Raw genomic sequence first — 15,640 nt, forward strand, 5'->3', positions numbered from 1 at the left:
CATACCAGTTGCGGAAGATACTCATTTATCTGCAGAGGACGAAGTGGGTGAGGCCAGGGAACATAAAAGGATAGTTAAACTGCTGGAACAAGGATGGCAATGCAGTCAAAAAGGAAAGAAGATGACCCCCAAGGCGTAGCTTGAGTGGCAAAAGGTGGAGGATTTGTGGCTTAGGTCGCAAATTCAAGCTACACCATGCAAAGCGAGGTACGGTATTTAAGTGGAGAAGGGTAGAGGGGCTGGCCCATAATTCACCGAGTTTAGAAGGCTGTGTGATTGGTCCAAAGGGCGGGTCACAGACGGATTTCTCGGTTATCAAAAAAAAAAAAGGAAGAAAGATGGAAGATTGTCCCCTATATGCATTTGTAGACAATGTGGAAAGAAAGGATAGGAGATGTTTTGAAGACAAGTCGGAGCAACTTGCAGGAATTCTAAATAAATTGTTTAGCTCTGTTTTATTTTTGGTGTAAACAGAAATTAATAGCTCAAACAGAAGATATTTTTGACGTTTTAGACTGTTTAAGGAACAAGAGATAGAAGTTCAAGCTGCAAGTTGTAATACTTTTGAAGGGGGGCTACATATTTTGTTGTAGTATACCTGTGGATATATAACTGTTACCATTCTCAAAAAAAATAAAAAAAAATTATTCTTGAATTTATGCTATTTCCGAGTTATTATATATTGTTGGATTCAAAGATGACACAAGAATAATATAAATATATGTGGAATTATGAATAAACTATATCAGGAAGTTAACTTTGTCAGTTTCATTGTTATCTAATGTTGGGATTGTTAGACCTGGTGCACCTGGAAAGAAAAACTAATGTTGCATAAACTATAAAGACCCTCTAGAAGGGAACCTAACTGACGGGGTAGTAAGACGGCTATGGTAAACCCATAGTGTCAGAAAGTATACTCGTCCTAAGGATCCTCCCAATAAATAACGATGTGATTATTCAAACAACTTGAATACAATTTTCATACATGAATTTGCTAAGTTAATTGAAAGAAGCTATTGTTGATGATTTCTGAACTGCATGATTTCTTACATATGCTTGTTCCAGGTATAAAGCTGTGGTTGAGGTTATTAACCAATATGTCAGTGTGACTGACGCTGCTCCTTCTTGCTTTCTCCTTACAGATAATCTAGCTGAAGGTAACCTTCGACTCCGACAGAGTGATAGACGGAGCTGACACTGTAGTTCCACCCCTATAGGCTCAGTGGCGGAGCCGGTGTCGACTGATACCCCTTTGTCAGAAATTACACTGTGTAGCTAGAATAAAAATATTTTTTATGTATATATATTACATATTGACACTACTTGACTTCTACGCAGTTTTACTTCTTTATATTTTGACACCCCTTAATCAAAGTTTTGGCTCCGCCACTTTATAGGCTAACAACGTACCCACTCCATCAACCAACAGCACCACTAACCACCACCATAAGTAATTGCTACTATGGACCACCATGTAATATTTTCAAAATATAGTATTAAATAAATTAGTATTTTATATTATATTTATTAATTTTTTTAACAGAGACAAGATTTTTTGCATCCAGATGTAGAGAAAATAAACCATCTTAATTATTTAGTATTCATATTTTAATAAACATCTTATTAAGATGTATATTTAGTTTCAAACATCTCAAATCCTAATTTAGTTTCAAATATCTCAAATCTTGATATACATCATAATAATCAGATATGTACAGATGTCTCAACTTTAATAAACAAAAATGAGGCCTTATTCACCTTCAAAATCTTCATATTGTTACATACTAATAACTTTGTACACAAGCATATCTAGAATTCATTTCACTTCAAATGGTTATAAGAATTAAGAATGGACAAAGAATAACCATATTTTGTTATTACATGGTTTTAAGAATGAATACTTGAGGGTTGTTTGGCATGGGGGATTGGATAGACAAAGTTATTCCATAGGATCGGATATCCCATCATATATATGGGATAACTTATCCCATCATTATAGTACAAATGGCGGAAGAAATAATCTCGGGGCTAACTAATACCCCTAAATGAACACAGGGTGAAATAAGCATTTTATCCTGGGATTATTATCCCTTATCCCTCAGAAAAAAACGACCCCTTAAAGTACAAGTTGAAACAAAACAAATGATCTAAGATAATTAATATCCATATAAGATTTACTCATTATCCTCCAGTCCGCCCCGAATATAAATCTACAGGGAGGAAAACAAAGACTTCGTTTTCTAATTAATCACCCTCGATGTCTCTTCTTTCCCTCTCAAATGATGTCGGACTTAAGGAGAGTTGGTCGTGTGTTTTTTCTACCTCAACAAGCACTACTATAAACTTGTGATCACAAAAGCTCACCTTTCAAAGAACCATGATCATTCAATCTCTGCAACTGGTGTTGGAGAATGGAGGAATCCAGATAGGAACGAACCGTTTTCCTATACGTTCCATTCACAAGCAACAGGGGAACAGCTGCCGCTCTCCGGGCTACTGAAAACGCCATAGCTAAAGCAGGATCCTCTGACAGCGGCAACCTGTGAAACATAACAGACTAAATAAATAGGGGCACGTATCCAGAGGGTATATTTAGAACAAGAACACATAATTAAAGACGAGAGTAAGCTAAATCCATGAAGCAGAAATAAAATATACACTTAAGCGGATAATCATTCAATACAATATCTGTATTTAACACTTTTACCTTTACAACTCAACATATAACTAACCTACATTTGGCTTGAGACATATATAGAGAACAATATGTATCTGGAAGGACCAATGAATAAGAGAATGAACCAAATGCTTACATGTGCGGACTGAACATCACTTCCTGAGAAGATAGCACCAATGATGAAAGACCATTCATGATAGTTTTGAGGTCAACAGGTAACTGCTTAATATTTCTAAATTTCTGCACAAACACATAGATTATGTAAGTACAAAGCATTGTCGTTAGTTTAATTTAAATTAACATCATACCTCCTGTGTGATAAAGAATAACTGAAAAGAGATTTTCTCATAGTAGTGGAATGCCCCATCAGCAAGTGATGGAGAAATGATGTGTCTCATTGACCCCCATAAGGTTGCCCCCAAATGTGCAAGGAAAGTGTCACGAGCAACTGTATAATTTTTGTAGTCCTGCATGACCAGGTTTTTGATCACTGATATTCAATATCATTCTTATGTATTATCATCATCCCATGTGAAAGAAACAATGCAACTACAAGCAACGGCAATTTTTTTCCGACAAAAGAACAATATCAAAACAGCAACAATAGTTTAGCCTTCTCATAGAAGTTACTGAATACGACTTAGCAAAAGTAAGATACCTCATAAGATTCACTAAACAGGTTCCAGTTCTCCATCCTTTTCAGTGCATCTACAGCCTTTGTCCTATGGCTTTCATCAGACCCCTCACCCTCAAAAGATTGCAGCTCATTTTTCAAATCTTGCATTCTCTCGTCAAGCTCTGGTATGATGATTAACACTCATGAATTTCCTCAAATAAAGATAAACTTGTAAAAAAAAGTTTGAAACTTCCCAAAAAGAACAGGGAAACCTAGACAAAATTAACACTGGATACATAGATAGTCAGATGGTCAAACTGAACGATTTTCATATAAATTATGCAGGATTCTACAATAAATGACAAGGGTACCTTCGCAAAGAGCAAGCTTGACCTTCCTTCCCTTGCAATGATTGAAAGCAAATAGTTCATATATATCTATTTCAGCTAAAAGAATATCTATGGCTTGATGATCTTTCTGTACCTACATAACAGAACAGCCAATATCAGACTTTAGCATTCGTACATTCAATGACAACATAATCACCCCCAAATCAGAAGAAAAAAAGGGGAAAAAAGGAAAATGCAGACAATAGAAAGGGGAGTTCATAAAAGTTTCTACTTTTCAAAAGTAGAAAGGGGTAGAAGATCATTTGATCTTCAAAACAAGAAGAAAATAGTTAGATGACAAGTGAGAATCAGTAACCAGTTTTTATTTTTTGTTTGCAGAAGCAGGGTAAGCAGATTTTGAATTTCCAAGAAATAAGGCTCCAAAAATTTAGCCCATTCTACTTTACTGAGCACTCGTAATAGTTTTTATCCTCAAACAATTCTACGGACTGTTGGCTATAATATTATTCCTAAGTTGATGTCATGCCTAAGACAACTCTTTTCTAAGTAGAGAAAAGTAAAATGAAGACCATGTACAGCAAGTGATTGTGATACACTCTTTCTACTTTTGTTTACTTAAACCTTGTTTTTCATACATCAAAATGTATATTGATCTAGCACATCCTTCTTCCATCTATGAAATTTCGACTGGTTTCTGATCAACAAAAACCTTCCCCTTTTTCCAATCTACCTCATCACTATTCATGTGAAAAAAACAATCAACTTTTCTTTCCCAGAAGGCAACTTATAGAGAAGACATGGCCATGTCCTTTCCTAGCTCAGCTATTCCTCCCGGGGCTTTTCTGCCCAAAAGCTTCTAGTCTCCGTAAATACTCCTAACATATCTCTATACCAATTAATTAACTAACACTATTGAAAAGCAGAAGTCACTGACATGATAATGGAAAATAAACTATTTAAGTAACTATCATACATCACCAAACACAGCAAACTTCTCTTGAATAGCCTCTTGCAATAGATTTTCTGCTTCGTCTTCTGAAATTTCTGAAAGCAAACAAATAAGCACAGAATAAGAATGCATAAACGACTGTGTTTTGAGATAGAGTTAACTTGAGAAGATTTTAAACAGAAATTGAGAAGGGGAAGACTCCTATTTTCTGAGAATGAAGACTCATATTTCATTAACTAAAATGGAATGAGACCATTTCTGTTAATGGATTGCTTCAAAGAAGCCGGCTGAACAGTTATAACTTGTACCGTTGAAACTGATTTTCTTTGTTTTTGATAGGTCATATACTCAGTTTTTTTAACGCACTGAGAAAATGGAAAAAGTATACAAAATAAGGTTACATGTCATATTTCACCCATCTATCAAATTAGACCAGTAAATTATACGAAAAAGAATTATCTCTTTACAATTACACCAAAAGTATTTAATACAATTAAAATTATTTTCTAATATTTTTCATATCATGCTGTATGCTATGAAGCAATCCGCTAACTCCTTCTATCTTGTCCAGAAAAGGTAAACACGTACTGCCTACCGAGCCTATGTCCTCTCTCGCAATCTTTTGTGACTTCCAGCTTGCAATTATGCCAGCACAATCTGCGCGAACACCCATGCTGATAAACAACTAGAAGATTAGCTAGCTTCCACAGCTGTACTTCAACCCTGCAGTGTACTGGTAGATACGCTTACGCTGTATCTTGTCCATACTCTTTGCACATACAACATAAACTCACCATTATTCTACTTCTTTTACATGAAATATCTGCGTCAAAACTGTTTTTCAAAGGCAAACCATGTCAAGAATGCAATAACATTCTAGAAGCGAGTTCCCTCCAAATGGTCATATCCTCACCCCTCCCCTGCTCTCAAATCGTATTCGCTTTAAAATTAGTCCCAACTTTCTCCCACTTATAAATGATCCTTTAGAAACTAACATTCAATATATCTCATTATCATTCCTCATGAGCTCACTGCTCACCCACAACATAACGAATTTGCCCTCCCTTCATTATTCCTTTCCAAGATGTTTTTTTTGACAACGGTAACAGTTTTGTGTATTAATCTTCAGCACTAAAGGCTGGGGTCCCAAATTTACATCATGGAGCTACATACAGTTGCATGTACTTAAAACAAAACAAAACTAGATCCTACTTCATCATACAAAGGACCTAGGATATCTCTAACAGCAATAGGATCATCTACATACTCCAAACTGCACCAATAGCAAAAAGTGATTGTGCAGTTCATTTTAATCCTGTGTAAAGGATTACTAACACTCTCAAAGCACCTCATATTTCTCTCATAAAATCACTACTGGGATAATTTTCCATCTGCTTTGCCTTCATTGTTCCAGCTTTCTATAGCCTGACTTGCCCTTTGTGGCATGGTCCAGTTTGTGCCCCTGAATATGGTAAACAAGTGCCACAGTTGTCTAACCACCTTTCCAAGAAGTTAAGACCACACAAGTTCATTACCAAACACAAGAATCATCTGTAATTTGATCTCCCATGTATTTCCACTATAATGCTTCTCCATAATGTGTCTTTCTCCTCAGTAATCCCAACAGCAATTTCTCAAGTGGCCTAGCGTCACAACCCAATTCCATGACATGTATTGTACGTTTTGGCCTGATAGACCCCACAGATTTGACTCTTAGCCTATGCCATCATTGAGCCCAAAAGCATGAGAACTTGTGTTCTATCTTATATAGCACTTCAACATTCTCTCTTTCCAATGTAAGAATTGCCTAATGTATCATATGCACCTCTTCTTCGAAAACTTATTTTCCTAGAATCCTGCTGGTAATTTCTTTGACCTCTACTAGAGTCCTCAAGACCTTCAGCTTCATTCCATACCCCCAACATCTTTGGGAACTCGGTATTGCTCATTTATTCTTCATATCTACTTTACTTCTCTCTTTTGTCTCTCCCAAAATTTTGAGTTGATTTTGTATTCCCTATTTTGCTTGAGTTGGTTTACTTCTATTCTTTGTTTAGTTATTTGATTTTAAAAAAAAGGGTAAAATGACTAGCAAACAAATAGTCGAGAAACCCATTTTCTTCACCCTCTCTACTCTTTCAACACCTACAATTACAACTGTGAAGTTGTATGACATTAAAAATTCTGCTTCTGGGGGCAACTTCACTGCATTTGCAGTTCGTGGATCAAAGGTATAATGACGTGCGACATGGATTAAAATGTACAACTATGTGATCTCCTCTTGAAATAGCTTGATCTGAGATTACTTAACCTCTTTGGTCAGCAAAGTCTATTGCTAGTTCGGACTAAGGCTAAAGCATTATACAAGAACAACATCCATGCAAACATTGTTTCATATTGTTCAATTGCTGCAAAATCATCAGGATATTGCGAGTGATTTGGGTAGAGTGTAAACCCTAACGAATCAATTTGATTCTCTTATGCTAATTATCAACAATCTTAATTAGCAGGAACAACAAAGAGACAGTCCATTGATTCCCGTTCAAAGGGAACGTCGGATAGACTTCCATAAAATCTAGTTTGAGTGTAAGGTTACCTCTCACGAGACTTCATGACTATTCAATTAGATAGTCCACAAAATAGGATTTGCGAAGAAAAAGGAAAGACCATAACCCGCACTGTGTTAAAGCTAATATATAGCGCTGAATGGTTAAGTGACTGCCACATCTATCTACCTATATTCTCTTTTTTTTTTAACATCGGTAAAGTCGTATTCTACAGCATTAAGGACATGCTGGCCACCTTCAAAAAATTTACAGCCCTAACCAAAATTACAAGCTCCCTATTAATTCTATAATTTGATCTACATCTTCTATACAGAGCTTTTTACACCAAAAAAGTAAAGATACCAAACAATTCCATTTTACTTTGTGAATGGAATTAGATCTATCTTCAAAACATCTCTCATTCCTTTCCTTCCACACTGACCACCATATGCATGATGGTATTAGCCTCCACCACTTCTTTTGAGTCTTGCTACCCCTTCTTCTGATCCAACATTTAAAAAGATCAGAGGTGTGTTCTGGCATAGTCCAGCTACAGCATGTGATGTTGAGGAACATCACCCAGATCTGTGTAGTGAATTTGCAATGTAAAAATAGGTGTTCGTTTTTTCCCCAGTCAAATTGCATGGAAAATACCTAGGGACTAGTTGCTTTTCTTTCTTCTGCAGCACTTCTTGAGTTAAGCAGGCCCTTTTGATGACTAACCAAGTGAAGCATTTCACTTTGGTGGGAATCAGTCCTCTCCAAATACTCTTCCAGTGATGATAGTAGCCTCTAACCCCAACTTGTATGCCTTTCTTGTAAGCACTATTTACTGTGAATCTGCCATCCTTGTTGTGCTTCCAAATAATTTTATCTGGTGCATTTGTTACTAGATTGGTTCCCCCCAATTTTTCTAGGAAAGAAGCCACTCTATCTACTTCCCAATCATTCAATAGCCTTCTGAAAGATAGGTCCCAGCCTTGAGTTGTCCAGCATTCACATACTCTAGCTTCAGGGTTGTTGCAGATTGAGACAAGATCTGGGAATGACTCACTTAGAGGAACTTGATCAATCCATCCATCTCTCCAAAACTTAATCTTTTTGCCATTTCCAACTTTGAGCAACACATTTTCTTCCATAGAGTTCCATAAAGCTCTGATTGTCCTCCACACTCCCCATCCATAGGGTTCTGACACTATCTCTGTACACCATGGGTTCAATTCCCCATACTTTGCCACTATCACCTCCTTCCACAGGGTTCCTTCCTCACCTGTATATCTCCACAACCACTTCATCAAAAGGCTCTTGTTTTGGATTCTCAAATTTCTAATACCCAGTCCCCCTCTTTCTTTGCTTAGCATCACACTGTTCCACTTCACTAAATAGTAACCCTTGCTTTCTCCCTCTTTACCTTTTTTCTAGAGGAAGTTTCTTCTCAGTCTATCCAGCTTTTGATAATTATTGGAGGAATTGGAAATAACGACATAACCTAAGTAGGCAGTGAATCTAAAACAGAGTTAATCAAGATCACTCTACCCTCCATGGATAGATACTGAGCCTTCCATCTTGATAATTTTGTTTCTGCTTTTTCCAGAATTCCATCCCATACACCAAAGCTTTATGTTTGCTCCCTAGTGGCCTTCCCAAGTATATTGTTGGCAACTTCTCTACTTTAGACCCTAGAATGCTTGTAAATCCTTGAGTCTGAGGCACCTCCTTGACTGCAATCAAGCTGCTTTTCCCCCAATTGACCCTTAGCCCTGATACTGCTTCAAATAAGATCAGAATCAATCTAATGTAGTTCAGTTGTTTGGCTTCTGGCTCACAAAGGATGATAGTATCATCTGCATATAGCAAATGGTTGATCTCCTTTCCATTCATTATTCTGTCTCCTATTTGGAAACCCTTGATCCACCTGTTCTTTGTAGCTATTCTCATCATACTGTCAAAACCTTCCATTGCTAGAATAAATAGAAAAGGAGACAGTGGATCACCTTGTCACAACCCCCTTTCTTATGCAAAGAAGCCAACAGGTTCACCATTTACTAGTATTGAGAACCTGACTGTTTTAATGCACACTTCTATCCATTTTAGCCACTTACTATCAAAGCCCATTTGTCTTAAAACATTCAGTAAAAATGCCCAATTTACATGATCATATGCTTTCTGGATGTCTAACTTGCATAATAAACCCGCAACTCCACCTTTCATCCTTGAATCTATGCACTCACTAGCTATCAATGCAGCATCCATGATCTGTCTCCCTTTTATGGAAGCCATCTGATTTTTATTGACCAATTTGCTCACCACCCTTTTGAGTCTTTCTGCCAGTAATTTAGCTATGATTTTGTAGACCTCTCCTATCAAACTGATTGGCCTATAATCTTTTAGTTCGGAAGCTCCAACCTTTTTAGGAATTAGAGCAATGAATGTTGCATTGAAACTTTTCTCAAAATTCTGATTGAAGTGGAACTGTGAAAGAGTGTTAATTATGTCCTTCTTCAAAACCTCCCAAAAAGTCTCAAAGAAAATCATTGAGAAGCCATCCGGTTCAGGAGCCTTCTCTTTAGCACACATCCTAATACTTTCTAGGATTTCTTCTTCCTCGAAAGGTCTTTGCAACAATACTTGTTCCTCTCCATTTATCATATTAACGCCTTGAATGTTCAGATCAGGCCTCCAGTGTTCAACTTCCTTGTATAAATTTATGTAGAAATTTTGGACAGCCTCCTTGATCATAGCTGGATCTTTCACAATGTTACTTCTACATCAAGTTGTTCCACAGCATTGAACCTCTTACGAGAGGTGGCGATTCTGTGGAAAAACTTTGTATTCTTGTCTCCATGTTTCAACAATTGTACCCTGGATCTTTGTTTCCATGCTATCTCCTCTTTCTTGGCTATCTCTTTAACTCCATGCCCATATTTGCCTTCTGAAAAATTTCATCATCAGTAAGCACTTTGTGTTCCTGTATCATCTCCCAATTTGCTAGTTGCCTTAAAATGTCTTCTTTTCTATGCTTCCAGTTACCTTTGTTTTCTTTGCTCCATTCTTTCATCTTTACCTTTAACAGTTTCATTTTCTCAGCTAATATATATCCTACTCTCCCCTCGATGTTAAAGAATCCCACCATTCCTTTACCTTGTCTTTGAATCCCTCTACCTCCAACCACCAAGATTCAAATTTAAAATAAGATTTTTTCCATTCTCAACCACCACATGTTAGCATAATAGGATTATGATCAGAAGTTATTTTTGGTAGGACATTTTGTTTGATGTGAATGAAGCCTTCCCCCCATTGTGGACAATGAAGAAATCTATCAATTCTTGAAGCACTCATTTGATTGTCCCCTCTTATCCAAGTATAAGATCCTCCGAATAAAGGAGGATCAATCAACTCCAACTCCTCAATACAAGAGGAAAATTTTGTCATAGCACCACTAAGTCTGCGGCAATTTGTTCTCTCTGATGGGTATCTAGTAACATTAAAATCTCCGCAAACTATCCATGGTCCCACAATCCTTCCTCTGATGGCTTTCAATTCCTCCCACAGTACCTTTCTAATCTCTCTACTACAATCAGCATATGTTGCAGTTATGTGCTAACTAAACTCTTCACGTACCCCTGTGAATTTCCCAGTTAAGCTTTGCCTGCCAATCTCCACCACTTCCCCCTTCCATACCCTTTTATCCCACAAAATTGCAATCCCCCCTCTGCTCCCCATTGCCTCCTTATGAACTTCTCCCATCCATCTATTTTCCCATATCTTCGGTATTAGTCCATCAATATTACCCTCCAGCTTTGTCTCAACTAAAACATAAATATCTGCCTCCCACTCATGTATTAGTTTCCTAACAGTGTCCTATTTATCCCTCCCATTCAGCCCCCTCACATTCCATGAGATTATTCACTCTCATTGATTGGTTAGAGCTATAATCCTCCCACTAGATCTTGGTTCCCCGTCTTTGAAATTCATATTAAAGAACAAATTTCTCACCTCTTTTGGTACATCATTGTTAGATTTTATTGTCTTCATCTTCTCCCCTTTTCCGATCTCCTTTTCCCTCCTTTGGTCTAGCTTAGCTAACATGGTATACGCTTCCTTTTTGCGTCCTTTAAAATCGACACCAAATTGTTGACCTAATTTTATCATGTTCGCTTGGATCCATTCCGTGGCATGTGCAGCTAAATCTTCCTCATGTGTGCTATTGTCAACCTGTAAAGGTCTTGGCTCTGTATACATAACCAAGAGTGAATTTGAAAAATCCATCTCTCCTTCTCCATTAATTTGAGTTGGATTGTCCTCCCTTATTGATCCCTCTTCCTCCTAAATTTTAGTATGTGGTTGTAGTTGATTGTGCTGCTCTTTCTCCCTTTTTTCCGTTCTTGTTACTCCTGTTGCATCCAGTTCTCCCTCACCTTCGAATTATACGAAGTTAGAACAACGACATGTTTCTGAATTTGAAATACTAATGAGCTCGACAAAAGGCTCTGTGAAGAGCTTTCGTTCTTGTTCTGGGCCCAATTTTTTTGGATCTATTTTATCCTTCAGTTCATTTGATTTAAAGGGAATGGGCTTTCCACCATCTGGCCCACCACTTAAATGAACTGAAAGGGTCTTTTCTCTTTCTTCCCTAACTCCTTTTTCCGGCTGTCCACCACTATTACTACTGGGACCCCCAACCCACTTCAATCTCTCTTGAAAAGGTCCCAACTGTGGACACATGTCTTGTGTCAGCAAAGAACACTCCTTTTTGTATACATTGATATTTGAAATATATCTCTCTGCATCCTCTCCTCCTTTTTGGTGAATTACCTCTGTATCTCTAGATATACTAGGATTTGACCTCTCTCCTTGGCTACTGGCTTCAACAGTCATTTTCTCCGGTATTTTTTTCCGGTAGGTTGCTGGTTCTTCACACCATACCAGCGCTGAGAAAACTAGGTTTTTGTCCTCGACTTCTATGGATGTTGTCAATCCTTATTGACTTTTCTGATTATTAGGAGTTAAAACTCTGTCTACTCATTGTAAAATCAAGTACAATAACAACTACTACTACCACACTTCAATCCCAAACTTCTTAGGGCCACCGATATGAATTTCACATATCCATGCTGCTCTATTTGGGCCGTCTTATTGCCCTGATAAACTAATAGAAGGCATCAAAGAGCAGAATAACAAAAACACATACATCAATGGTCAACCAAGACCATTATGTACCATGTACACAACAGGGAGAAAAAACAAATTTGTCTAAGACATCCCTAGTCAACTTCATAAATACAATCTAAAGTGTAAAGATCTATCTACGAAGTCTCAGCGATGAGCGAAAACATGTGACTACCGCTTTAGTACCTGCAACCGCACCGATGGTTTTCTCCACATTTGGTAAACTTAGTTCTGTGCGCACACCTTCTCCACCCACAGCAGGTCCCCATGAAAAAGGGCCCGCAGTCAAATCAATAAAAGCCCACCTAATACGAAATGAAACAAAAATCACAAATATGAAAGACACTGAGTGAGTGAAGGGAAGTAAGTAAGACTCTAACCTGTGATTTCCAATCCAAGTATCAGTGAGACATTCAGCATGAAAACCGCTAAATTTCCCAGCCTTTAACTCTCTCTCAAATCGAAGCTTCAATTCTCCATTTCTCCCATTCAGAAACTTGAAAGGAATAAAGTATCATAATAACTAGAGTCAAATAGAGGATTCAGATAGTCCAAGATGTAAAATGTTCAAAGAAATAGTTAGTGCAGTATTAGCCGTACTTCTCTTCTATAATGATCAATTAGCGGGAGATATCCAGGGGGGAGGGGGAGAGATAAAGAGGTGTAAAGTAATACCTGCATAACCTTGTTCTGCACAACTTCAGCCATGTCCTTTCCTTGAGATACCTTCTCAACATTGTTTAATACATCAACGCATCTAGTATACCATTCTGCCTGGTTTTGTTAAAGAAAACAGTTCAGAACAAACACACATCAGAACAATGGGAGTACGAGAACCTTAGTTTTACTATGCATCTTTACGGCAATTATGTGGCGCATTTAACTGACTAAGAAATGCTTTTGATCACCAGAAAAAAGAACATTGAAAGATCAATAAAATTAAAAGAACAGTACAAAATTAAAACATGGATGATATGGAAAACTAAGAGAAACAAGTATGTTGAATGATTTTTTGCCAAGCCTACTGTACTGAGCTTATAAAACCAAGAATGAGCATTTGTCACAGTGATGATCTTTCAAGTTTCGACACTCACTTAAACCTTATCAAAAAAAGAAAAAGAAGAGTACAATACAGAAGATCAAATGGAAAGTAATTACTACTCTACGCTTTGGGTGTAAGAACAGGACAGAGAAGAGGAGATACAATTAATGGACTTCATAGGTTCTTCATAAACATGTCTTTTAGTTTTTTCCTTTCTTGTAACAGTTCTTGGAGGTGGTCTGCACAGCCCTTAATGCTGAGGAACACAAAAATAACCAGTTTCAAAAAAATAAAAAAAGACACTCAGCTTCACTAATTCATGAGATACGGGACGGGGGGGTTAGCATATTGAATTTTAACTACTAAGAAAACTTGCATTAAAAAAATTCCCTGATCAGACAGTTGGTGTCATTCAGTCTACCTGCATAACATCTTTACATCCAGTAAAAGCTGTATCTGCTTCATTTATTACTCTAGAGCATTGGCATGTACTCTAGAATAAAATATTCAATGCAAGCCCCTATAATAAATTACATCAATTGCATCGGCAAGAGATTCCTTGCTCATCTATTTCTAACAAGAATTGAATTTTCTCCTTGACTAGATACAGAAGAGCATAATATTTGTGCGCAACAAGTAATATAGGCACATACACAACAAGTAAATCCACATTGGGTCTCTATAAATTCCATCTCCGGTGAAATGCTTGAAATTTAAGATCCCGAATGATATAAGGGAACCAAGAGGAGAGATAACTTACTGTATCTGTATCTTCTGTGACAGTCCATGAAAACTTTGCCATCGGATGCTTGGCATACAATGGTCTTGTCATCTTCTCGAGAGCTGTCACAGTTTTTGTAAAAATAAGCATCAGTCTTAGTTAATGCTTCTCAGAGGACATACAAAAACCAATCATGCTACAGTTAAGAAAATCTGAACACACGTTAACCTACCAAGGATACTTTCTGATGCTCTTCCTGAGTGAAGAATTTTCGATTGTACCTCCTTATTCTGTAAGAAGCATCCAACCAGTGAAAACATTACCCAAAAATAGATCTTGACAAATCAAGAATCACTGAATGAAGTATAAGATCAGAAAACATGAAGCTGATGATACATGTCCAACTAATATAAAGGGGTATTGAAATCACAATTTTACCTCCCTAAGAAAGTTAATTTCGCTTTCGGATAACCCTTGCCTACATGATTTAAGGAACAGAAGATACAGATGAATCAGAAAATAGAAATATACAGATGAATCAGAAAATAGAAATAAAGAGACATGTGAATAAGGAAATATATTATGTGAGCAGAGATGATCCGGATGCAGCAAATGCACAGAATATCTCTGCAAGAATACATTCTACACATTGGAGTGCTGTGTTTTCTTATATCCTAAATTAGCTTGAGGACAGCCTTTTCTCTCTCTTTTACTCTTCATTGTACTCATTTGCATGTAATACCCATATAAAGGACCTAAGCACAAAACTGAAAGCCAGTTGATGCAGAAGCACATAGTAAAACATATTTGCTGCTAATAGGATAACTTGACCAAGTAAAATTCCAGTTACCAGGGAAGTACCGCAAGGACTAAGAACCACATGTATTAAGCTTCACGGATCTTAGTCCATCTCCAGGTTTACAAAGCTTTTTACACAATTCTTAATAAGCAAGTAGACTAGGTAGTAGAGAAATGAGTTTCTAAGTAATGTAAAATTGATTAAAACAAAAATGGCTTAAGAAACAGAGGCCAGTTTTAGCTAGCGTTTGGCCATAGATTTCCAAATATTCTTGGCAAATATTATTTGAGTGAAAATTTGGGTGAAATTTCACCATCTGTTTGGCCATAAAATTTGGGAAATATATTTCAACTTTTTAGAAAAATATGATTTATACCCACAAGTTTTAAAAACTATCAAAACTAACTAAAAGTTTGTATTACAAGTCAATTGAATGTTCGTTACAACAATAACAAATAATGTCCATGACACTAAAACGATGTGGTAATTTGGAGTGAGTGCAACAAGAATTATTCCATGTATCGTGAAGCAGACAAAGTACATGACTTTGTTACCTAAAGCCAATTTTTAATAATTTTCATCAACAATCATATCATTATTTAATATTCACTAAATATTTCATCACTATTTTGGTGTTCACGTAAAAAATGATGTAATACAACGCAAGCAAAAACTAGAGAGGGTGTTTTTGTAAAAGATAAAAGATTGGGGTAAAATTTTAATTTTCAAAATATCCCAAATAATGAGATTTGGCCCAAATACTAGAAAAAA

At 36.9% G+C, this 15,640-nt stretch overlaps 1 protein-coding gene across 2 annotated transcripts in view; it reads right to left on the minus strand.

The window, feature by feature from the left end:
• The window catches only part of LOC107026115, a 36,620-nt gene that overhangs the window by 6,297 nt on the left and 14,683 nt on the right, over positions 1-15,640 (minus strand). For both annotated transcript variants that reach the window (XM_015226973.2, XM_027918385.1), the window contains 12 exons: positions 14,509-14,548; positions 14,303-14,360; positions 14,110-14,192; positions 12,983-13,081; positions 12,688-12,803; positions 12,494-12,612; positions 4,617-4,687; positions 3,665-3,776; positions 3,336-3,475; positions 2,986-3,144; positions 2,814-2,917; positions 2,365-2,540 (listed from right to left, as the gene is read on the minus strand). In XM_015226973.2, coding sequence (XP_015082459.1) covers positions 2,365-2,540; positions 2,814-2,917; positions 2,986-3,144; positions 3,336-3,475; positions 3,665-3,776; positions 4,617-4,687; positions 12,494-12,612; positions 12,688-12,803; positions 12,983-13,081; positions 14,110-14,192; positions 14,303-14,360; positions 14,509-14,548 — 1,277 coding nt within the window. The remainder of the gene's footprint in view (positions 1-2,364; positions 2,541-2,813; positions 2,918-2,985; positions 3,145-3,335; positions 3,476-3,664; positions 3,777-4,616; positions 4,688-12,493; positions 12,613-12,687; positions 12,804-12,982; positions 13,082-14,109; positions 14,193-14,302; positions 14,361-14,508; positions 14,549-15,640) is intronic.

The sequence above is a fragment of the Solanum pennellii genome, chromosome 7 (assembly GCF_001406875.1).
Source record: "Solanum pennellii chromosome 7, SPENNV200".
Taxonomy (NCBI): Eukaryota; Viridiplantae; Streptophyta; class Magnoliopsida; order Solanales; family Solanaceae; genus Solanum; species Solanum pennellii.